Source organism: Hemicordylus capensis, chromosome 1 (genome assembly GCF_027244095.1).
Source record: "Hemicordylus capensis ecotype Gifberg chromosome 1, rHemCap1.1.pri, whole genome shotgun sequence".
In the NCBI taxonomy this organism is placed as follows: domain Eukaryota; kingdom Metazoa; phylum Chordata; class Lepidosauria; order Squamata; family Cordylidae; genus Hemicordylus; species Hemicordylus capensis.
In genome coordinates this window covers 227,719,493-227,744,899 of record NC_069657.1, presented here as the reverse complement: position 1 = coordinate 227,744,899, position 25,407 = coordinate 227,719,493, and the positions used below count along the sequence as shown (strand labels likewise).

At 44.5% G+C, this 25,407-nt stretch overlaps 2 protein-coding genes across 4 annotated transcripts in view; one reads left to right on the top strand and one right to left on the bottom strand.

Moving 5' to 3' along the window:
* The window catches only part of MCM3AP (minichromosome maintenance complex component 3 associated protein), a 73,026-nt gene extending 59,975 nt beyond the window's left edge, over nt 1-13,051 (bottom strand). Inside the window, exons 1-4 of one of the 3 annotated variants that reach the window (XM_053283080.1) lie at nt 12,733-13,051; nt 9,227-10,487; nt 7,543-7,775; nt 5,183-5,261 (exon numbers count right to left, since the gene is read on the bottom strand). In XM_053283080.1, coding sequence (XP_053139055.1) covers nt 5,183-5,261; nt 7,543-7,775; nt 9,227-10,430 — 1,516 coding nt within the window. In that variant the 5' untranslated portion in view covers nt 10,431-10,487; nt 12,733-13,051. Of the gene's footprint in view, nt 1-5,182; nt 5,262-7,542; nt 7,776-9,226; nt 10,488-11,640; nt 11,666-12,732 lie in introns of those variants that run through there. The other 2 variants (XM_053283078.1, XM_053283079.1) reach the window with 2 other exon arrangements.
* YBEY (ybeY metalloendoribonuclease) lies at nt 12,906-18,695 on the top strand. The gene is made up of 4 exons (XM_053283092.1): nt 12,906-13,884; nt 15,243-15,374; nt 16,090-16,158; nt 18,483-18,695. The coding sequence occupies exons 1-4, from the start codon at nt 13,675-13,677 to the stop codon at nt 18,567-18,569; spliced, it is 498 nt and encodes a 165-aa protein (XP_053139067.1). The 5' UTR covers nt 12,906-13,674; the 3' UTR covers nt 18,570-18,695.
* Nucleotides 18,696-25,407: the final 6,712 nt, after the last annotated feature.

Genomic DNA, 25,407 nt, shown 5'->3' with positions numbered 1-25,407 from the left:
CTTAACTTCTTAAAAAGCTGGTGGCGCGCATGCTTGTTTTTGCCACTGGCGTGCGCGCACCAGCAGCAGAAATGAACGCGCACGCTGCAAAGGGCGCATGCGTGCCGCCAGCTTTTTCTACTTTAACCCTTTGCAGACAACGACAGGGGCAGGGGTGGCAGGGAGGAACTCTGCCGCCCCAAGAACGTTTTTGGAAAGTCCAGCGCCGGAGGGGGAAGAGCAGCGGTGGGGTGTGTGTGTAAGTACTACCGCCCCCCCTTAAAGACATACTCCCCCCAGTGCCGGACCACGCCTCCGTGGTTCCGTGCACATCCCTATTTTAACACTCGCTTCAATACACTTTTCCTGAAGCTCACTTTGGCAGCAGAGTGCACATCTATAGTGTAAAGCTTGATGAAAGGTAACTCACTGGATCAAGTTGCTGCTTTACAGATGTCTGTGAAGGTTACCCCTGATAAGTATGCAGCTGATGAAGCATAGGCACGGGCAGAGTGGGCCTTGATTGCTTCAGGTGGTTGTACGTGCTGTGACTTATAAGTCATTACAATGAGTTCAACAGTCTTTGTCTGGAAATGCAGGAGACTCTCACAGAGCCCTTGTAAGCTACAAACAAACGCTTGGTGACTCTGAAGCCCTTAGTGCGATTCAGATAATAAAGAAGTGCCCTTCACACATCTAAGGAGTGCATTGCATGCTCTAATGGCATGGACGGGTCTCTGAAGAATGTAGAGAGAAAAATATCTTGGTTAAGGTGGAAGTCAGATACCACTTTGTGTAAAACATCTGGGTCCATACACATTAGCACTTTATCAGGTTCAAATGGGGCCTTGGTTAAAACGGAAAGGACCAAAGATATACTCCATGGTTCTACAGGAGTGCAGATGGATATAAATTCATGAGGCCTTTCAAGAAAGCCTTACCATCTGGGTGTGAAAAGAGAGTCTTCCCATCACAGCCTGGATGTTTTGAAGAGAGTGCTTCTTGATGTACCTCCAAAGATATATTAGCCAACCCATGTGATTTTAGATCACTCAAGTAGAGGAGTACATTCCTGATTGTAGCCAGTTTAGGCAGAAAACCATGTGTTCTTGCATATGATTTGAATCGGAGCCACTCACCAAGGTAATTACATCAGGTGGAAAACATCCTTTGGATCATACTCACAAGCCGATTCACCGTGCTGTTAGAGTGAGAATGTCTGAATGCAGGACGTTGCTGTTGTCTAGATTCAGGAGATCTATCTCTTGTGGCAGTCTTTGGTACTGGTTTCCTGACAGTTTAAGTACCTGTGGAAACCATGGTTGCCTTGGCCACCATGGGGTCACTAGGATACATGATGTCGGAGCAGTCAGAAGTTGTGCAACCACTCGGCTGATCAATGGCTGTGGAGGAAACATATACAGGATCTCCTGTTACCAGTCCAATTGGAAGGCATCCCCCAGTGATCGCGGGTCATAACCCGCCCTGGAGCAAACACAAGTGCACTTCCTGTTCTCCAAGGCAGCAAACAGATCTATAGCTGGGTTTATCCGAATCGTGAGGACTGGTGTAAGATAATCAGTCTTAAGTTCCCATTCGTGCTGTTGTTGATGTGGGGAAACCCGACTTAGGTCGTCCACTAGGATGTTGTCCAGGCCCTGTATGTGGATGGCTATCGGGTAGACCTGATGCTCCAATGCCATAGTTGCAGGCCACACAAGGAGTTCGGGACACTGCCTGACGGTTGATGTAGGCTAGTGCAGTGGTATTGTCTAACTGCACTTGTATTACTTTTCCCTATAGAAGCGGCAGGAACACTTAGATTGCCTTGAAGACAGCCAGCAGTTCCAGAAAACTGATATGAAACGGAGCTTGCTGAAGTGTCCACTTGCCCTGAATCTGATATTCCCCACGATGGGGCCCCCAGCCCAGCAGAGAAGCGTCTGTTGTTAACCAGACAGAGGAAGACTGATTTGAAATTGGAGGAACCACAATAGTCAGATAGTGAGTGAGCTGGTGAAGGTACGTGTGTCTGAGTCTCAATGGTAGTCTTGCCTTGTGGTGTGAGAATAGGCAGAGTTTGTGTCCTGATATCCACTCCTTTAAACATAGTCTGTGCGGCTGTATCCACTAAGTTTTTTTCAGGTGGCCAGGCAATTGTCTGCGTAACAATGCAAACACTTTGTACAGCAGGTTTTATTGGTAGGACTGGATCATCACCACTAGCCAGAGCTTGCACAGTCCGAACAAGAGTCACCGCAGACGCTAGTGGTAAGCACGACCTAGACTATGTGCATCTACAGGGTTGGTCCTCCTGAAAATTAAAGTCCAGGGATTTGGTCCCCATAGTGGCAGAAGCAGGAGTTGCACCAGCAGCCAACGAATGTGAGAAGCCACATGAATGCCACAGAGAAGGGCCTGCCAAATGGGCAGCAGTCAGGGCACACGGTGAAGGAGTACCACCATTGAACGACTGAGCCCCAACCAACTCCCTAGGAGTTCCCATCTCAGTAGCCCATGGAGGGAAACCTTTGAATGTAGATGTTGAAGGAGTGCTCGAATTAGAATCCAATATGGAAAGCAAGGTGAGGACAGTAGCAGGGTCCAATACAGCCCCCCTGTTCTCTTCTTCAACATCGAATGTCGGTATCGGGGCTTGGCATCGAGGAGTCACCATTCTCAAGACTGACAATACTGGCGCATTCAGGTTTGAGACCAGAACTCAGGCTCCTGGCGTTAATGGCAGACATGTCGACATTGACAGAGACTCTCAATGTTGATCAGGTGGTGTCGACGGGGGCCAAGGAGTCAACCGGAGTTAGTGCTGGAGACAGAGACAGAGCCCTCGACATTGACAATCTCGATGTCGAACAACAGTCAACACTGAGAGGTTCCTCCTTTCTGGTATCTCTGAAGCCTATTGTGTCTCTTTCCTCAACGTCTAAGTTCTTGATATCGAGTGGAGGTGGTCAACCCTGATAGTGGTTGTTGGGGGTTTCGAAGGCAGGCTTTGCAGACTGGACAGGGATGGAGTCTTCTCCTTTGTCAAGTCCACAATCTTGTCCTCCTTTAATCATGGAGATGACGAATGAGTATCCGATCTTGACTGTTTTTCTCTGGACTTCGAATGCCCCGGTGTCAAAGTTTGATTCGACTTTGAAAGAATCTTTGGGCTTTTGAAAGCGGTCGGTATCAATTTTGATGCTGAAGGCTGAGACAGCTTCAAGGAAGTAGGCTTAGTTGTTGGCACCGGGTCTAGTCACAGGTTCGCCCAGTGTCGAAGGGCTTAACACTTCATCATAAATGGTGGCACGAAGCCACAGAGCCCGATTCTTACACGTCTGCTTAGAAAACGATAAGCGAGGGGAGCTTGACACTACAGCCCTCACACCTCTTAAAGGTTTCTCCTTTCTCCTCAGTGATATCCAAAAATGTAGTCAAAGTCCGTTCCAATTATGCCGACGAAGTCCGGAAGCTGTTCCTGAGTCAATAGTCCGAAATTAACAGTCCATTTGTTTGGGGTTTTGTTTTTTTTAAACAGAGGAATTCACAATAAAGAACTTTATCAACAAGGAGCTACAGCCCGAGGACTGCATGCAACGGCGGCTGGAAAAGAACTGAAGAACATGGTGCCCGGTCAGCCTTTAAATAGCACACTGTAGGCATGCGCCTCGATGAACTGCAGCATTCTACCGCAAGGGTCCTGTGCATGAGCAGTACCCATTTTTATGGATCTCGATCCAGATCTGAAATTTTAAAACCTTATAAGCAATTACTATTACTGCCTCTCCTTGTTTTAAATACTCTCAGATAATGTGGAGAAAAGAAAAGAGAATGAGGCTATTCTCACGGGCAGCCTAACCCAGGCTAGGGCAGTCCAGCAGCTCCTGATCCCAGTGCTCCTGCCCCACCTAACCCTACTCTTCATCCCAGCGCTGGGACTGTGTGTATGCTTGGGCTACATGCAGCCCAAGCATACACTGAGCTGGATGGCAAGAGTGCCTGGTTGAGGGGGAATCCCTCTGGACTACGCTCCTGGCACAGTGCATTGAGGGATGCTTGAGGACTTGCTCCTCTGGCTCCCTGCTCTACCACTTGTGTGCCACATGAGCAGCAGAGCCTGTCTGAAACAATCAAAATTGTACGGGGAGGAAGGCAGGAGCCTTGTTTTAACTGGGAAAAGATCTTAAAATTTGGTCTCTCGGGTGCTTTAGGCAAAGATCTTCCTCATCCCTGCTAGAAAAGAAACCTGGAACTTTGTCCCCTTTGAGAGTGATCGACTGCCCTTGGGAAAACAGCAGCATTATTGATTGAAATAAAATGTAAGTGCATCTGACTTGTTCTGTGCTATGCCAACTTGGCTACTGAAGCCTTTTTACTGATCATATGTTCTAACAGTTTGTAAAAATGAGGTGCTCACAAAGATGGCTTTAAAAAAATGCTAGTAAGGATCATATCCAGAGCAAGTCTTTTATGCCACCCCGCTATCACACTAGCCTATAAACAGAAGCTAGTTCTTGGACTCCACTTCTTCATTTCATCTTATCATGATCAAGAGGGGCTATGCAGATAAAAAAGGACCATGCAGACAGAAGCAGTCTCAATGTGCATTCCTATGGGACAAAGTAAACAGGCTGCAGTCAGGAAGACTACTGTACTGAGGGTCAGGCAAAACCTGTTCCTCAGGACATAGGAAGCTGCCTTCTATGGAGTCAGACCACTGGACCATCTAGCTCGGTACACAGACTGGCAGCGGCTTCTCCAAGGTCACAGGCAGGAATCTCTCTCAGCCCTATCTGGAGATGCCAAGGAGGAAGCTTGGAACCTTTCGCATGCAAGCATGCAGGTGCTCTTCCCAAAGCTGAGGTATCAGAGGCAAAGCACAGACTTCATTCCATGCCCAATTCTGGAGCACACTTCTTATTTACATCCATACAAGTAAATTGCTGTCATTTACTCCTATGGGAAAATTAAAGCACATTACCTATGGATAATATTACAGAAGGAACAAAACCTGCCTCAGATACTGGGAGATCTAACTTCTGCTAAGGGAAACTGTGTGTGCACAGACAACACATGTCTTCTGTACAGAAAAAACACAGCAATATATGGACCATTTCTCTCTCACTTTCTCTCCCACATGCATGCACACTCACAACTACAGCAACATTCTGCTAGTATTTTGTAACAGGCAATAACTTACTAGGTTTCTTCTTATGCCAAAATGTTGTTATATCTGGGTGTAGCTCTTTTGCTTTCTTTCTAGCCAGAGCAGCAGATGCCTGAAAAAAAAAGCAATCCACGTTGTGGCATTAGCAACAGCAATAGCAATAGCACTTACATTTATATACCGCCCTATAGCTGGAAGCTCTCTAAGCGGTTTACAATGATTTAGCATATTGCCCCCCAACATTCTGGGTACTCATTTTACCAACCTCGGAAGGATGGAAGGCTGAGTCAACCTTGAGCTCCTTGGTCAGGATCGAACTTGTAACCTTCTACATGGAACCAATAAGACAAGGATTGAAGAATAGAACAATATCAGACCTCTGAAAAGTATAAGCATGCATATGTATTCAGTACTTGGTTTGGGCCCCTTTTGCAGCAATTACTGCCTCAATGCGGCGTGGCATGGATGCTATCAGCCTGTGGCACTGATGAGGTATTATGGAAGACCAGGATGCTTCATTAGCGGCCTTCAGCAATTCTGCATTTTTTGGTCTCATGTCTCTCATCCTTCTCTTGGCAATGCCCCATAGATTCTCTATGGGGTCAGGTCAGGCGAGTTTGCTGGCCAATCAAGCACAGTACACTGTATACTTTTCAGAGGTCTGATATTGTTCTATTCTTCAATCCTTGTCTTATTGGTTCCATGTAATATTCTAATTTTCTGGGATTGTGGATTTGGGGTTTTCATGAGCTGTACGCCATGATCATCACAATTATAACAAATTAAGGCTTGACATATCTCGCTTTGCATGTAATGCGTCTGTCTCATATAGCAGTTTCACCTTTTAATTTGCATTACTGAAATTAATGGACTTTTGCACGATATTCTAATTTTCCGAGTTTCACCTGTATGTTACGTATTTGTGGAATTTAAGTTGTTAAAAAGGTATGAAGAGATCTGTCCTCCACCTCCCTTCTCCATTAGTGCCAACACACGCATATGAAGAAGTGGGGTGGGGGACAGATCTCTTCATTCCTTTTTAACAACTTAAATTCTACAAATACATACCATATTTAAAAGGGCATTACTTAAGCAGGCCCCCTTCGAAAAGCTTAAGAAAATAACCACCACACAAAATGCAAAATAAAAGCAAATTCTGCCCAGGGGGTAGTGTTCATGTGCCTCTGTCTGAACTTCAACAAAATAATTATTGTTCAAAGTGAAGGTTTAAAAAAAAAAAACCCTAAATAAGAAATTTCCCCACCTCGAGGTATGCTCTCATGCCTGGCGCCTCTACCACCACCACTATTACTGTTCTGGCTTCATGCCATGTGACCCATCCTGGAAAAAGAAGGGGAAACCAGGAACATCTGATGCTAGGGACATGGTGGTGGCAATGGTCAGGCCAGCAAGTGAGCCAGCCAGTTGTGGATGCGCAAGCAGCAGTGGTGGACATCACAGCATGCCCAGAAGGGGGAGGCAAGAAGGAAAAGTCGCGCGGCTGCCCCAGACTTCCTCTTCACACAGCAGCAGAGGAGGGAATTCTCACGGCTGGCCTCTTGAAGCTGCAGCAAGTAATCCTGCTCACTGCCCTGTCCAACATAGAGCCCTTCCTGCCTTCTACAAGAGCTTCACTCTTGTTCAACTGCCACTCTTGCAGCCATATAACATATGAGACATATAAGATATATGTAAGATATATTTTAATGGAATTGTGTTGCTGTGTATGTTATTGCTTGTAAGCCGCCCTGAGTCCTATGGGAATACGGCGACATATAAATCTAACTAAATAAAAATATTGACCCGTGCAAGAAGGTCCATTTGCCTACATGGTGAAGCTAGAGGAGGATGGCTGGTGGCTGGCTGACCGATTACCCCGGCTGACTGAACAAAGAGGTGGTGATTCTCCCATATTTGCCAGGGGGAGAGCAACTGTCCCTAGGCAGCCCCAGCGCAGCATCCCTCCAGTGGCTGTTGCTGGTGGCTATCTTGTGTTTCTTTTTAGATTGCAAGCTCTTTGGGGACAGGGAACCATTTCATTTTTTTTAATGTAAACCGCTTTGAGAACGTTTTCTGGAAAAGCAGTATATAACTATTAAGAGGAGCGCATGCCCAAGAGGACTTGGAGAGGGGGAAAGGAGGTAGGAAGAGCAATGTTGTAAGAGTGGAGAAAGGAGGAGGGCTGCAATAACTGAGCTGGCTTTCTCTAGGCACCAGAGTTAGGTTTCTAGGCACCAGGGATTTGTCAAGCCCTGTTCTAGAAACACTTTGTTCCTAAAAGGTAGAGATTACTTGTGACAATACCAAATACGACTCACCATAGTACATCCCTAATGGTAGTTTGTGCATGCAAACATATATGATTTTGATTTTGTTACTATCTGAGAACTCACATGATCAAAACAGTGAACAACAGCCAGCTTTTTGTTTCGATTGGTACGAATACGTTGGATTTTCACGAACTTCTTAAAGTATTTATCAAGAACATTTCTGTCATTGAGATCGTCAGGAATATTTTTGCACTGGAAGGCTGTGAGTTCACTTGATGGCAAGCCCCCAAGACTCTCTGTGCTCCCACTGTTCCGATGTCGACGCAAAGGGTTTGAGATGGCAGAAGGGTTTGACTCTGAAAGAAAAATGTCCTTGTAACACAACTACTATAGCCTGATAGAAAAAGCTCAGAAATAAAGATACAGGGAAAGCTCGATATTCACGGTAGTTCCATTCTGCTCTATGACCGCGGATACGGAATCCGCAAATATCAATCCATTGGGGCAATGGGGATTGGGGGGTGGGGGATTAGGTTCCCGGAAGCGCTGGCAGCACCTTTTAAAACTGCTGCTGTGCAGTGCAGTGGCAGAGCCTGCAAGGGAGGGGCATATTTCTGGAAGCGGATGCTAGTCTTAGGAAGTAATGCACCCCTCCTTTTGCCTCCAGCTCATGCCTGATAGGCGGACTTAAGCTGGAGGCAGCAAGCAAAGGAGAGGGAGCCCTCCTCCTCCTCCTCCTCCCAGGATAGGCTCTGCCTGCCTCCAAGCAAGGAAGGCTGTGTTGCTGAAGGAGACCACAATCAATAGTGAGCAACATGCTCCTGCCTTCCTTGCTGCCTCCAGCTGGGGTCTGTCCACCTGATGCAAGCTGGTGGCAGTAAGCAAAGAAGGAAGGGGTGTGTTGTGGAGGAGGACGCAAGCAGGAGGAAGGAAATGCTGGTGGATAGCTGTGGGAAGGGCAGATGAGGGGATTCTCACCAGCTGCATGCAGGAGACACCACCTGCATTCTTTCTCCTTCTGGCCCAGTGGGCCAAAGTGAAGGCAGGCGACAGGTGAGCAAAGGCTAAGAAGATGTGTTTTTTCCTGCTGCTGCTGCTGTCACCACTGCAAGCAGACAGTTCCACACTATGTGCACAGAGTGGCATGCACAACTGGCCAGAAGGAAGGAAAGTGGTGGCATCTCCTGAATCCATGAGGTGAGAGTCCCTCATGTACTCACCCCAATCCAGCCATTCTCTTGCAGCTCCTGCTAGTGGTCTTGCTTGCTTTCTGAAAGAGCTTGTGATGCTTGTGACTAGGGATGTGAATAGAACCGGCGGTTTAGCCGGTTCGACGGTGGGGTGGAGGAGTTTACCTTTAAGGAACAGGGAGGGTGCTCTCCCACGCCTCCACCATGTTTCCCCCGCTGGCACTGTGTTTAAAAATGGTCCCACGGGGCAGCAGCGTACCTCCTTGCCACTGCAGTGCACGGATCGGGGCGGCAAGGAGGTTCACTGCCATGCCGTGGGGCCATTTTTAAACACAGCACTGGGTGTGTGTGTGTGCAGGGGGAGTTAAGAGCACCCTCCTTGCTCCTTAAAAAGGTACTCCCCCCCGCCGGACCAGCCGATACTTCGAACCAGTTCAGAGGTCTGTAACAGGGCCTCCAAACCGGTTCGTGCACATCCCTACTTGTGACCACAAGCCTCCCTCCATTTTATGTGTCCAAGTTTATATACATATATATATATTTTACCAGAAGTTACCATAAGACTGGAATCTGTTCATCTTCCATTGCACTACTTAGTATCAAGTTTTGATGCTTACCTTTCTTCAGTTTTGCCTTACTTTCTTCCTCTTGGGCTGCTGGCCTAGTTATAGGAAAACCAGACTGGCTTCCCTCTGCTACATTTGTCTGTTCCACATCTCCAGATTCTAGGCCAACTCTCTCGATTCTGGAGTCTTTCTTAGGACGCCCGTTGTCTTTATTACTTTTCAGCACATCTTGCAACGTTCTGCCAAACAAGCCACCTACACGAGGTCGATGCAACCTGACTGGCCGCTTGTTGATAGAATGATCATTCCTTGCTAGAAGCTCCGGTTCATCTACAACATCATAATCACGTCTTCTCGGAGAGTGCTCTTTTTCCTCTTTCCTCTTTGTTCCCTTCCCAAGGAGTGGAAGTGGCTCATCCAGAGCTAGCAATTCTTCATGTTCTGGTTTGCTTGTTTTACCCCCTTGGAAAGCATCACCGAAAAGCAAAGACCCAGCAGATGAGTTAGAAAAAGAAGTAAAACTGCTATTAGGACTTCCAAAGAGAATGACAGGTTTCTTTTTCTCATTCTCTGCAGTCTGGCTTGGTAAAGAAGCAGAGAAGGAAGATGTATTACTGCTTACTGGTTTTGAGAAGCTGAAGTTTGCATTTACACTCAGATTGTTGGTCTCTTGAGACATGGCAAAGGGGGCTATTCTTCCAGGTCCACCACCACCTGGAAAGGAAAACTGAAAAGGACCTGGGGTTATCTGGCTTGGTATTTTCTCTTGTTCTGAACCAGTACCAAAGATAGGCTTAAACACTGCATTATCTTGGGTTTTGAAGCTGAAATCTGATTCCACAAAGCCACTGCCTGAAGTTTCTCCAGATGCTGTTCCAAAGTTAGAAGTACTCGGAGAAGTCCCAAGATTTGTAGGTGGTTTAAAACTGAATTTTGGCTTGCCAGCAATGGAAGAGCTATTTGGTGCAGAAACAGTTGCAAAGGATGCAGTTTGTGCAAGAGAATAAGACTGTGTAAATCCTGGTGGCTGTCCAAATCCCAGAGTTTGCCCTGAAGTATGTAGTCCTGAAGTTAGGGTGAAATCAGGTAGGTGCGTAAACCTTGGATTCTTTACCAGTCCTCCATTGTTCTGCCCAAAAAAAGAGTGCTGACCAAACTGGACTGGTGGCTGAACAGGAAACATTGTAGCAGAAGTACAAGATGGTGCCTGGAAAACTCCAGGCTGCTGTCCACTGAAAGGAATATTAGGGTTCATCTTCACAGCTAGGTGTCCACAATAGTTTTCACCTCCTTAGCCCACCATGCTAGTAACCTGCAATACAAATAAATGTAGTGTTCATTATAGTATCATAACAATCCTTTTAAAATAAGAAACCATTTCAGAGAAGCATAAATGCTTTCTACATATTCTTCAGCAACAGATTCTGCACATCTAACATTATTCTCTAACAATACATTCTTGACATCCAATATCAGAACAATCACACTACTATTAAGAGTGTAGTGCAAATACATGCCACCTCAATAAGACAACACATGCTACAACCTATAGCCCACCGAGCTATTAGCCAGCCCATTAAAACAGTTCATGTTCATAAGCTCTGGATAAGCTGCAGCAGCACTGAATTTATCACTACCAGTTTTCTCACCATCGAAACCAGTTTGAACATGACAGCAACAGGATTAAGGAAAAACTGTGCCGTCGAGTCGGTGTCGACTCCTGGCGACCACAGAGCCATGTGGTTTTCTTGGTAGAATACAGGAGTGGTTTATCATTGCCTTCCTCCCACGCAGTAGGAGATGATGCCTTTGCCACTGTCACTGCAGTAAGCATCAACCTCCAGCACCTTCCTATATTGCTGCTGCCTGATATAGGTGACTACAAATATATATTTACTAGGCAAAGTCTGGGAAGCACACCGGCAGGGATTCAAACTAACAGCTTCTTGCTCCCTAGGCAAGCTGCTTCCCCACTGTGCCACCACAGCTGATTAAGTGCAAGTAAAGGTAAAGGTAAAGTGTGCCCTCAAGTCAGTATCGACTCCTGGTGAGAACAGAGCCCTGTGGTTGACTTTGGTAGAATACAGGAGGGGTTTACTATTGCCATCTCCCACGCAGTATCAAATGATGATGCCTTTCAGCATCTTCCTATATCTCTGTTGCCAATATAGGTGTTTCCCATAGTCTGGGAAACATACCAGCAGGGATTCGAACTGGCAACCTCTAGCTTGCTAGTCAAGTAATTTCCCCACTGCACCCTTAGCAAGTACTCTGGTCTAAATAATGTGTGGATTGGCTGGTTGTGGTCCAGTTTTGGTTACCAACTTGAACTATATGTGCAAAGAAAGTAGATACCAAAAACACGAATAATAATAGATATTACAATAAAAAGCACTATTATATACAATTACGGTACTTGAGATAACAAGTATAAACAAGATAAAAAAGCAATATAATTCACTGACCAAGAAAGAAACCAACACTTTCTCCCTTTTCAACGGCCTAGTTCTCATTGAGGTGGTAAATCTGTGTCTGGATTGTACCATTTGAGACTGCTGGTGGGAGCTTACAGCACTGAATGACTCTATGCAAAAAAAATGCCCTGCACATTAAAAACAAACAAATAAACTAGTATATCAGGAAGGTTACATCCTGGCATGCTAGTTTATTTCTACAGAGGGGATCTGTGTGTATGGAGGGGCAACTCACTCAACCATGTGAGCCTCCACTCGCCATCTGAGCCCAGGCACAAATTTACCTTCTTCATGAAAGCTAGACCTACATGTGCTCCTCCCATATTATCTCAGCAGAGGACAAATTGAGAAGGAAGCAGGGAGGATTTAAGAGGCCAAACAACAGAAGCAGGCAAGCAAGTCAGGAAATCTGAGCAGTGCCTCAGTCTCTTAATCCAGGGGTTCCCAACCTGTGGTAGTCCAGATGTTGCTGAACTACAACTCCCATAATCCCCAACTACAAGTTATTGCGGCTGGGAATTATGAGAGTTATAGTTCAGTTCAGCAATACTGGAGTACCACAAATTGGGAAGCCCTGGATTAATCAATGCAAATCATTACTAGTAATAAATAAAATAAAATAAAATAAAATAGTCACTAAAGGGAGTTTGGTGAGGAGGAACGCCCCGACCCAAGGCTTGAGTTCCCTCAACCAGTGTTCCCTCTAACAGGGATTCCTAGATGTTGTTCACTACAACTCCCAGCATCCCCAGCTGCAATGGCCTTTCACTGGGGATTATGGGAGTTGTAATCAACATCTGGGGATTTCTGGCGTTTACAGCCATCGACCAACCCCTGTAAGCCTCTTTTGACTGGACACTCCGCAGGTGGAGGCCTGCAAGGAAGAGGAAGCCCCAGGACCTGCTCTCTCTGTTTACAGCAAGGATCCCCCGCGGGAGGGAGGGAGGAAGGAAGGGCTCCCCAGTCAAGGGACGCAGGTTAGGCAGAAGCAGCGGGTCCCCCTCCCCTCGTGGGGGGAGGGGCGCGCGCAACAGCCACCACTACACCTCACACCCCGAAATGTCCACTGGCCCCAATGCTTACCAGGAAGCAACGCAGCACCTCTTTCAGTCGGCGCCATCTCTCTGGTCACCAGAGGCAGACGAGAGCTCAAAGCCGCCGAGGCGCATGCGCGTAAAACAACTCCGCTTCCTTAGAAGCCATAGAGATAGAAAAAGACCATAAAGTCCTAGACTAGGAGCCTGAACTTCCGGTATTCGATTGAAAGCAGTGTCATAATCATTAACGAGTGGTACACTGTAGGGTTTTCTGATAGGCTAGTGTGTCATTCTCCCCTACACCATCAGATTTCAGTACTTCCTCCTCCTCTTTCCTGATAAACTTCCGTGTCGTTGCTCATGCCCAGTCTCCATGTTTGTAGCCACTCTAAAACGAAAAGGAGCTTCATTTAACCATACTGAGCATGCGCCAATGTTTTGGAGCATGCTCAGATGCATAGTGTACCACTCGTTGATGATTATGGCAAAGTGATACTACACTGTCGTTGGCCAATGATGGAAATAGTGTTTTCCTCTTCCTGTGCATTGTAAGAACTCGTCTCTTCTGTCTCTAGGAGCGCTTCGCGCGGCGTCACGCTTTCCCTTCACATTTATCTCTGTGACAAAAGCCCTGGAAGTGGGAAAGCCGCTCCATTTTACATACCGGCTGCGTTAGGACTATTCCTCCTCATGTCTATGGAAAGCGGGGGCTCAGTTGGGAAACAGAAGGGGGCCTGATGCCGGTACGCCCAATTAGGAGTCGCCCTCTGAGAGCAGCAGTTACATGTAGCATAACTTTCCCCTGTGTCCATCGACGAGTTAGTCGCTGTGCATCTGCGCATACTCGGAAGCCTTGGAGCAGGCTCAGTATGGTCAAAGGAAGCAGCTCCTTTTCCTTTTAAATTCAACACAACAAGGGCACCCACCCACCCACCGCAGCAGAGCTCCTCGTCGCTGTTGCAGAGAGTCCCCCCCCCCCTTGAATGGGATGAGCCTGGTGATACGCAATCTGCAGAAAGTCATCCCTCTCCGGAGGGCGCCGCTTCGTGAGAAGACAGAGCGACTCCGGGGCCTCCTGGGGGTGCCGCGCTTTGGCCTCGGCCTCATCTGTGTGAGCAACAGGCAGATCCAGCGGCTCAACAGAGCCTACCGACAGAAGGATCTCCCCACCGACGTGTTATCTTTCCCATTTCATGAGGTAAATGTTTTGCCTCCACCAGCTCACCACTAGTTATTATATTTATTACCCCGCCCCTCCAGTGCACTACTGCTCAGGGCGGCTCATAACAATTATCTTATTGTTGATGCAAGATACAATAAAAGTAATCAAATTAACTAAATTAAACCGAAAAAAAGTTGTCAGATTAAAAACCACAATCATTATTAGCTTCAAATTAAAACTGAAAATTATAAAAAGCTAAAGAACCTACCAGATAGTTTTGTAATGCTTATGGCATAAGAACAGAAACAGGACTTTAGTATTCATAGATGAGAACTAAGTTATTTGACATCAGTTGCTTGGGATCCTTCGATAGTCAGATCATCCATTATTGTTAACTCTTGCAGACAACAAAGTTCTTCCATAGGCATCTTTTGTCTCATTTGTGGGAAGGACTGTGGCACCTTAAAGACTGCTACTACTACTAAACTACTATGGATGTTTGTATGCCACTTTTAAACAAAAAATATCGATGCAGTTTACCAAGATGGGTCCCTGTGCCCAAAAAGTTCACAACAACAACACGATAAGACACCACTGTAGAGTTGCAAAATGATCAGTCCTGAACAAGTCATATTCATTTAGATAAACTTTGCACAAGCAATAAGGATAACGGTGCCTGTCTTCTCCAGTGGACATTGATCTGTGTTGGAATCAAGTGATATACTTAAGACTAACTTCCTTTTAAAGACCTGTTCAACTCCTTTTTTTCTTTTTTTTAAACCACTGTAGTAACTAAGCACTTGTACAGAACTAATTCAAATTATTTAATTCAAATAATTCCAGAAAGTATGATACATTGAGCCACCTAATGGTGCAGTGGGGAAATGACTTGACTAACAAGCCACAGGTTGCCAGTTCAAATCCCTGCTGATATGTTTCCCAGACTATGGGAAACACCTCTATTGGGCAGCAGTGATATAGGAAAATGTTCATAGGCATCATCTCATACTGCACGGGAGATGGCAGTGGTAAACCCCTCCTGTATTCTATCAAAGACAACCACAGGACTCTGTGGTCACAGGAGTCGACACTGACTCGACGGCACACTTTACCTTTATGATATTTTAATGTTTCTACTCCACAGCTGGAAAGTAATGGCCCAGTTTTAAGTGTTTGCTTGAGTAAGTATAGTTAGGATTGCAGCCATGCATCTGACCTGTAGCATGTGATATCTTTGCTCCAAAGCATACCATCTCTCTATCAGTGCCAGTTGTTAATGTTCAAAATTTTTGCAAAATTTGATAACGTATATTATATATATGTTATATTGTATATACCCAGATCTTCTTAAATGTCACTTTTTGGATTATGGGTGGGGTCTGTTTTCTTCACAGAATCTGAAAGCAGGAGAACTACCACAGCCTTGTGCTAACGATGAAAACAATCTGGGAGACATTTTTCTAGGAGTAGAATATATCCATCAACAATGTGAGGAGAACAAAGAAAATTACAACAGCATTCTCACAGTAAGCATGTGTTTACTAATTCATTCATCATAATACTGGTGCAAGACAGAGTTCTGACATGGCAGTCATGATGTTACAGAGACTCTCCTTGCATGTGACTCCCGCTGAAGTTACACTAAAGGAGAAGCAATGACCATACTTGACTTTCAATAATAGGTTGAGCAAATAACTTTTGGCTTTCTAAACCTACGCTCCTAACCCCACTTATTGTGACAAAAGCCCCACTGACTTCAGTGGAACTAATTCCAAGTAAATGTGTTTTAGGATCAAGTTACTGGTGTGAAGATTTAAACTAGATTTTCCTATCATAGGAAAAAATAGTAGTATACTTTTACTTGCCAGGCAAAGTGAGGCATTTGGTTAACATTCTGCTTGTTTCTAACATGGGATCTCATTTGAACACTGCGATGACAGAATGAAAGCGATTGTGACCATACAGAATGCTATTTTGCATTTTAAATTTGAACCCTACTCAACTGCTGCATCAATTTGCACGTGAGTCCTGAAAAACATAAAACACATAGTACTGTAACAGCTCCCTTGAACATTAAGAACTCAGAATGAAATTTGGTGTGTACAATTTGTAAACACCAGAGTGTCCCTTATGGCAGTTTTCAGTGCAGCTATTTATTATGAAGCAAGGCCCTTCTACATTGTTTTTTAAAATTAGTCTTAAAAATATATGAATTACTGAAATACATTTTCCCTTGAGCAGGTGACTATTGCTCATGGCTTGTGCCACTTGCTTGGATATAAACATGACACGGAAGCAGAATGGCAGCAGGTAAGTGTTCTGATTGAGCTGAGAAATATTAGGAATACTTGAATCATAGGATAATTCTAGAGGCATAGGATCTGACTTTACAGACACACAGAAAACATTGGGTGAGAAAAATACACTTTATATAGGTGGCCACCAGTATTGGCAGCAGTCTTCACATATGTTGATAAATCCACCCATATACCAGAAGACTGGGGTATGGCAATTATTGTCCCAATCTATAAAAAAGGGCAAAGGAAAGATCCTGCCAACTATCGCCCGATCAGTCTTTTGAATGTGGTCAGCAAGCTTTACACAAAGCACCTATTTGTGAAGTTCTATGTTTGGATAGAAAATAACAATATTCTAGCTGAAGAACAAGCAGGATTTAGGCCAGGAAGATCTGCAATAGATCAAGCGATGATTTTGCAACCTCTAGTGGAGAAATATGCACATGGTTTTAAGATCCCACTTCATGCAGCCTTTGTATCAGTCAATTTATTATTGCGGCCGTAGGCCATACAGAAAACATACAAAAATTAAAGAGAATTAAAAACAATATACCAGCAGTAGTATGGTACATAATAATGAACAATAGCTCCTAAAATTTGGATCTTAAACTGGATCTTAATCCTTTGTAGATCTAAAGTCTGCTTTTGATTCCATCTCTAGAGAGAGGTTATGGATAAAACTATTGCTAACCAATATTGATAAACGACTTCTATTACTGATATATAGGCTGCATAATAATACAAAACTGAGAGTTAGATGTGGCATTCAGGGTCAATTAACTGGTTCAATCTCTACAATGTGAGGAGTCAAGGGTGTGTGCTTGCCCCATTACTGTTTAATTACTATATCAACTCAGAGTAAAACATCTTGATAAAAAAAAGAGTTCCACCCACCTAAATTAGCACATAGGCATGTCTCACTTTTGTACGCTGATGATATGGTTATTCTTTCACGGTCTGTGGTATGGCTAAGAAGAGCCCTAAAATCCTTTGCGCAATTCTGTGAGGAGGAAAAGCTGCTGATAAATTATCAAAAGACGAAAATAATGATCTTTGCCAGGAGAGTTAAGGACAATAGTTGGAATATAAATGGCAACAGAATAGACCAGGTACACTGTTTTAGCTATCTAGGAATAACCTTCCATTCTTCAGGTCGGAGAGATGCACACCTAGATTGTGCTTCACAAGTAGCACAGGGGAGTGCCTCGGCCATTATATCCTACTCTCATACCAAAGGAGGGCAATATGTCCCTGCAGTTTTGAAATTATTTGAGGCAAAAGTAGTGGCACAGCTACTATACACAGTCTAGTGCACAGTGGGGCCCTTACTTTAACCTTGCCCAGATAGAGACAGTACAATCTAAGTTTCTAAGATCAATTATGCAAGTCCCTAAACATGTCTCTAACACAGCATTAAGAATGGAATTAGGAGTCATGCGAGTGGAAACCCGAGTGTGGATTACCACCCTTAACTACTGGCTGAAGGTGGTATTCTCACCAATGGGTCTTGCCCCACTGATGCTTGAAGATAGTTTCCAATCACAGTGGAAGTCAGTTGTTAAAGAAAAGCTTGCCTTTTTGGCTTTTCCCTTGAAGTACTGCAATCCTTGGGTTACGAACAAGCAAAAAAGGCTGTAAAGCAAAGAATATTGGATATGGAATGGCAACAGGAGATAAGCAAGGCCCCAAAATGACTTAAATCATGGAGACATGCTTTTAGCACCAAGCCAGCTGATTATTGTCAAGCCCTAATAACTTCCAAATATCGTAGAGCATTTGCGCTGGCCTGCTTTGACATATTGCCTTCAGCAGTTTTATATGGGGTTCCTTATTATGAACTTTACTGTCCATGTAGTACACAGGCCACAGAGGATGTGGGTCATGTTTTATTATACTGTAATTTTTATAGAGAATCATGTGAATCATTAATTTTACCCTTGATTAAGGACCTACCAGACAGAGGAGATAAAGCATATATTTTATTTCTCTTATCAGACCATCAAGCTCCCGTTACTCATAACGTGGCTAGGTTTTGTGTAATAGCAATGAATATATGGCGACATCTAATGGGTAATCTACTGCAGTAATCTACTATACTACTATACTACTGTATATTCATAAAGTTATTGTTGCTATATTATTGTATGGGCCTGATTTTGTGCTCCCTCACCGCCCTTCTTGCTTCTGTACTGGTCAAAGACTGTAATAAAGTTTATCTATCTACTTTATATAACTTCTAACCCTAGGATTGTGCAGAATAAATTGCTGAGATCAGGTGGTGGTGTGTTATTTGGAAGGAAATGTTTATGTTCACTGTTGTTTCATCACTCTTTTCAGATGTATAAAAAGGAAGCACAAATTCTCCAGGAATTAAGCAGGCTGTCAGACACAAACCTCCAACCACTGACCAAAAACCTCTTTTAATGATGTTATGATATGTCTGTAAAGTATTCAGAAATCATTATTGGTTCTATTTGTTTGCATTTTGATAGATCATTAATAGTGGATATATGCCTTTACCCAATAAACATAAACAATGATCTAAATACACATTTTGCTGTTGGGTTTTTTAAAAAAAAGCTGTGATACCAGACATTGGTATGTGAAGTACTATGTTTTAGAATGTGTGTGACAGAAGTTGATGAGTTTTGTCTCTGGTTTAGAACTTCTGATGTGTGTCAGGAAGCCTTCTTTGCCTTAGCCACTCATTAGCTGATAAAGGGGGGAAAAGAATCTTGCTTTATTTAAATCAAGCAAGGTGTTCATATTATTGTTCCCAACAGAACACTTCCATACATTGTTGTTTGTAATATTAACTTTGAAATGTATGTTTAACAGCCCAAACACATATAATGAAAATATCATGAGCCACTGTTTTCATTGCTACACAAAAACTAAAATCCTGACATTCTTACTATTCTGAAAAAATAGACCAGCACAATTGTAAGACCTAGTTCCCTAAAGGCACTTATGTTAACCAGAACAGTAGTTTGTGTACTGTCGGTAGATTAAGTTCTAGTATTAGGTACAACGTTCTAAATATATTAGAAATGGATACCGAATCTGAAGAAAATGAGCATTCCTATTCAATAGGTACCTAATAAGTAGAGTAAGTGTATTAGCATTAGTTTTTAATTGGTTACGCCCACAAGTTTCACACCTTAACCTAAGGTAGATTGCACCAGTCCCATTTGTGCCTTTACCAGACAGAGGGAATGGACTAGGGTTTCTTTTTTCTTAAACAAGGGCACAGAGCCAACACAAAGGAGGTTGGTGCTCCATTACCTGCTACATAAGCATATACAAAAGAGGCAGCTGCAGCTTATTATGCAGAGATGAGGAAGGCATTCCTGCTTCTGCTCAAATATAGTGGCTCCCTTTGCAGCTAGTACTCCCAGAAAGGAGATGCTATTTAAGCACCCTTCCTTCCCTGTTGTAGATTGGAGATAAAGACTGGTCCTTGTTCCAAAAACGTTGGTGACTGGCCTGGAATATCTCAAAACGTTGCGTGAAGAGCCTGGAATGTCTAAAACGGGAGCTATTTTGTAAGCCTCTTTGGTGCAGGCTTTCTCAGTTCCATCCATCACAGAAGCCACTCCTTCAGCTGACGTTCAGATGGAGTTTTTCGCTTAATTTCCAGTAGGTTTATGAGAGCACCCGGTATTCTGTCTGTCCCTCCTTGTCCCTTGTGTGTCTCCCCACCCCCAACCCATGACTATCAACTTCACAGTGCCTGAACCAATATGAACCAAATTGGGTACGGTTGTAAGGACCCATAGGGACACAATGGCATAGGTTGTGATGATGTCATACACCCCGTTCAAGATGGCAGACACAAACATTTGAGGCACAAGTGGGCTAACTTGTGAACCTCCTAATCCATTTGAACCAAATTTGCTGCAGCTGTAGGGAAACAGGAATGGCTCAATGGCATAGTTAGTAATTACGTCATCCACCCTAATTCAAGATGGTGGACATGGAAATGTTTGAAGTGAAAGTGGACTAACTTGTGGGCTGTCTAACCGATTTGAGCCAAATTTGCTACAGTTGTAGTGAGTGACATATGGGAACACCTCAGTGGTGTAGTTTGTAATTATGTCATCTACCCTGATTCAATATGGCAGACGTGAATATTTGAGGTGCAAGTGGGAACCGATTTGGACCAAATTTGGTACCGTTGTAGGGATAGTGAAAGTAGGCAGATTAGTTCTTACTGGAACAATTTGTTGCTGCCATCAAATGCCCAAGAAAGTGAGCCTGGGACAGGATTGGCTTGAACGACCTGTCTGCTCCACCTCAGGGCTTCGTAGCATCAGCATCACTGAATCCTCCTTCCCTCTCCATACTGGTCCTGACCCTTGAGCAAGCACCATTCCCGCCCTACCCCCAGTGGAGTCCAGACATGGTGCCAGGTCCTCGAGGCCTTCCAGGTGGGACTCACACAGCACCACTTCTTTGTCTGCCACTGCTGTTTCTTCCATGACACCTCTCAGACAGTGAGGGGAATGGGATCCGCCAAGTATACCTCGCTCACGTTTTTCTCCCTTGGGTGGGTCTGACCACCCTTCGGTGGGGAATTGAGATGAAAAATACACTCCTGCATCTTCAGTGTATTGGGAAAGGATCTCTCACCCCCCACCGCCTGTCCCGCTTGTGTGTCCAGCAGTGAGCTCACATTTGGAAGATGGCAGCCCTGTAGCATTCAAACAGTTTAGAAGCCACAGTTGGCTTCTATGTGGGCTTTTAGTTTCTTGTTTTGTACTTTGGTGGGGGGGGACTATAAAACAAAGTGGTAAAAACAACAGCTTCCGTTTATGCTGATCTGGAAACAGCCCCACCCTGTCATTACTTACTAGGAACAGTTCCTATTTTTATTTTCTTGCCTCTGATAAAACACTGCCCCTGTTCTGTCTTTCTGGGATGTTGAGCATGCCATTAAAAACAATTAATAAATTTTGTTAGCTTATGAGAACTCTCCATTTCTCCCCCTTCCAACTGCTCAACATAGTAAATGCTGCTGCTGCTGCTGCTGCTGCTGCTATGTGTATGAATTGGTGCCTGCTGTGCTATAATAAGTACAACCGGATCTTTTGTGAGGTGAAAAATGTTTTTATTTTAAGGAAAGTTTTGTTCAGTGTACTAGTGCCAAGCTTTGAAAGTCCAGTGTGGGTGGCTGTTGCAGAATAAATGAATACAACTTAAACATAGCAACATAGTGCATTTAGATCATCCCATTGAGATAATCCGGAGAGGTTCATATCCAGTTGCCACCGGCTCATCTGGTGGTCACACGGGGACGGGCCTTCTCTGTTGCTGCCCCAAGACTGTGGAATGCACTTCCTACTGAAATACGAGCCTCACCACCTCCGACAATTTTTAAAAAGCACTTGAAGACTTACCTCTTCACCAAAGCTTTTTTTAACCTGACTCTGGTTTTAAAATTGTTTTAAGATTTTTATTTTTTGTGTTTTAACCTTTTATAATGTTGCTGTAAACCACCCAGAGATGAAAGTTTGGGGCAGTGTACAAATTTGACTAAATAAAATTTGTTAGCAATATGTAATTCTGGAGGGGGCACTAAGGCGGTAATTCTTGGTATGGGTATTACAAGCATGTCTGTATTTTTATCTCTGAAATGTTGTATATGGCATGACTGGATTATTCATTATTAATTAATATTATAATATAATTCATTCATAATGCCTTGTATAGTGCCATCAATGTACATACAGGAGTCTTCAAAATTACTGAATACAGATTCATTTCTCCTTCGTGTCCCTTAACTATCCTGGTTGAACATATAGAGGCTATTCCCATGACCAGTCAAAACTGGGCTAAGGGAGCTCAGCCCTATTTTGATGGTGGTTTGCTGCCACAGGAGCCACACAGCTCCTGGTAGCCAGCCCTCTAAAATGCCCCCCACCAAATGAGGTTAGTGGAGCGAGCATTCAGCTAACCCCATTTTTGTGATTGTGAGTTGTCACCGCGTGGCTCCATGCCACAGCGACTCATGAGGAGACCCCCGACAGGGAGGCTACAAGTCTCCCAGCACGGGGGGGGCTCCCCAGAATGCCTCACACACTTGCACGGGGCATTGTAGGACTTCTGGGGGCCAGGCATCCCCTGAACCCCACTGCCCCAACTGGCTCCATGATGGTGCCGGTAATTGTTTAGGCAACCAATCCGGCCACCCAGGGCAAGCTCCCTGCTTGTGTGTAGGGAGAGCGGGTTTGACCCCGCTCTCCCCACACAAGCCCTCATGGTGCTTGTGAGGTGCTTCATAGTCAAAGTGGGCAAGGCACGGTGATAAGCCTTGGTTTTCCTCCCCTCCCCCATTATTTCAAGGCTTACTTGTGAATTAATTATAAATATATCTCTCCTACAGCAACCTGCTAGGTCCAAAAAAGAATTCAACTCATTCCCTGTTCCACAGAGAACTACACACATAGAAAGGTTGTGGAAGAAGCATGGCAATTTCTATAGTTAAAGCATTACTTACTTTCCCCCATGCCCTGGGCTGCATGTTTTGAGCCTCCAGCTCTTGTTGGACTATAACTCCCATCATCCCCAATGGCCAGTAGTGAAGGATGGGGAGAGTTGTCCAAAATCTGTAGGAGGACCAAAGTTGTGCAGCCCTGATGTAACAGCTGAAAACGAGGAGAAACTAGACCCATGGAGTTTCCCACAGGCAGCGGACTGGACCACGGAGGACCTAGTCAAATTGTGTCCTCATGATTATGATTTTGTAGGTCAGTACAGTATCTGACTGGACATCAGGTTTCATGCTCTCATGACATGAACGTTATGTGACATCTTGACCATGGCAGTTGGAACTGCACACCTATACCTATCCTTGTAAACCAGTTGTTTTTTCCTTCTTTTAATTGAATTTAGACCAGGGGGTCATCACATCCCCTCAATTAAAAAAACAAACCAACAAAGCCCATTATGTGCTTTCCAAGTTTGGATTACAAATTTTAACCTAAGTGTTGAAAAATTCCCATTGGACATTTTTAGTATTTTTTACTGTCCCAGTTGTGTGGCAGCTGCAACTGGTGGTATGCATAAATTCAGAAAAAGTTAGACTCTGGCATTAAAGCTAGAATTCACATAATATTTGCAGATACTTCGTTCCTCTCGGCCTTCATTTGTATCTTAATTCAGTCAGTTTTCAATGCAAAGATCTACAGGATTAATATATTCCCAATTGGAGGGGATTTACCCTTGCAGTTTAATGTGTTAAGGGATACTTTATATGAATAGTGTGTACCCTTGTGGCTCTGATAAAATAAGATATTGTATGTTGCTTGTTTGAATTTTTCCCAAAGTTGAACAGAACTTTATTTGACCCATTAATGTAACCACCAGGCAGATCATTTGATTACTATGTCTCTTATATTCTCTGATAGAAAGTCTGCACAGAGCCTGGGTTTTTTTTAGCAATATTTATTAGGATGTAAAAACAGGTTGCTCACCTGTAACTGATGATCTGATAGAGATCCGTTGATATTCATTAGAATGGGTTCTGCGCCTGCGCGGAAGCCTCTCGGTGTCGAGTTTTCACAGCTCCTTTTCAGCGCCTGCGCCCCGCCCCACGTGACCACATGGTTATTTAAGGTGGGAGGAAGCGCAGGCCACTCAGTTCCTTGGAGACTGCCGAAGCAGTCGTAGATATGATAAGTTGTACTTTATAGACCTATGGTGCACTGCAGAGGGGAGGTTCGGGAGGGTCTAATGGATATCAACGGATCTCTACCAGATCATCAGTTACAGGTGAGCAACCTGTTTATCTGGTACGGGATACGTTGATATGCATTAGAATGGGTGTCTAGTTAGCTCCGAAAGGAGGAGGGAGCAGTGCATTATTGCAACACCCTTTTAAGAACGCCTCTCCCAAAGTTCGCCTCCGCAGCCGACCGTAGGTCAATAGCATAGTGTTTAACAAAAGGTTCATCAGATGACCAAGTTGCAGCCTTGCAGATCTCTGGAAAGGACACCCCAGACAAAAAAGCTGCCAAAGTGCCATACGCTCTAGTGGAATGTGCCTTGATAGTTTTTGGTGCTGGTAATCTCTGTATTGAGTAGGTAAGGCAAATAGTTTCCACTAGCCAATGTGATAAACGTTGCCTAGACAGTGCTTGGCCCCTAGAAGATCCTTTGTACGATATCAGTAACTTTTTGGACTTCCAGAACGCCTTTGTTCTTGAGAGATAATAGAGCAGTGCTCTACGGAAGTCTAAAGAGTGGAGAGCCTTTTCCAAGGGTGTGGAAGGAGAACTGAAAAAGGTGGGCAGGACTATGTCTTGATTGACATAGAAGTTCGAAACCACCTTGGGTATAAACTTGATGTCTGGACGCAGAAGAACTTTTTCTGGGTAAAACTGAGTGTAAGGTATGTCCATACGGAGAGCAGTCAGTTCACTCACCCTGCGGGCAGTGGTGATAGCCACCAAAAAGGCCATCTTCAAGGAGACATGGTGAAGAGTTGTCGTATTCATTGGTTCGAATGGTGGCTCTGTTAGCGCAGAAAAGACCTGAGAGATGCTCCAAGGCTCAAATGGTTTGCGTATAGGAGGATAGAGATTCGTGAGGCCTCTCAGGAAACTCTTACAGGCAGGATGGGAGAACAGTGTCTTGCCATCCCACCCTGGATGTCTAGACGTAAGAGCAGCTAGATGTACCCGTATAGACACATTAGAAAGGCCCGATGTCTTAAGGTCCATTAAATAAAGCAGGACTTCCCGTATGGTGGCTCGTTTGGGACGGAACCCATGTGTATCCGCATAAGATGCAAATCTCTTCCACTTGCTAGCATAGGTGCGCCTAGTAGACACTTTGCGTTCATTCAGCAGGATCTTCTTCAGTAGTCGATCCACCACGCTGTCAGTTGTAGTGTGAGAACTTCCAGGTGTAACACTCAACCGCCTTCTTGAATTAGCAGGTCCGGGCGGTTCGGAAGTCTCTGGTAAGTGTGTGAGGTCAGTTTGAGTAAATGCGGAAACCATGGCTGGCGTGGCCACCATGGGGCAATCAAGATGCATCTTGCTGTGGTGTGCAGGAGACAAGCTGTTACTCTGCTCACGAGCGGCAAGCGGGGGGGGGGGGAGGACATATAAGAGCAATGAAGTGACCAGTCTATTTGGAACGCATCCCCCACAGAATGTGGTTCGTGTCCTGCTCTGGAGCAGAACAGCCTGCATTTCACATTTTGTGTCGTAGCAAACAGGTCTATTCCTGGATGGCCCCAAAGGTCGAAGATCCG

Bases quoted from the DNA above. Each gene is read 5' to 3' on its own strand.
- YBEY (XM_053283092.1), top strand. From the start codon at position 13,675: ATGAGCCTGGTGATACGCAATCTGCAGAAAGTCATCCCTCTCCGGAGG. The intron at 13,885-15,242 runs GTAAATGTTTTG...TTTTCTTCACAG, and splicing joins TATCTTTCCCATTTCATGAG to AATCTGAAAGCAGGAGAACT. The intron at 16,159-18,482 runs GTAAGTGTTCTG...CACTCTTTTCAG, and splicing joins CGGAAGCAGAATGGCAGCAG to ATGTATAAAAAGGAAGCACA.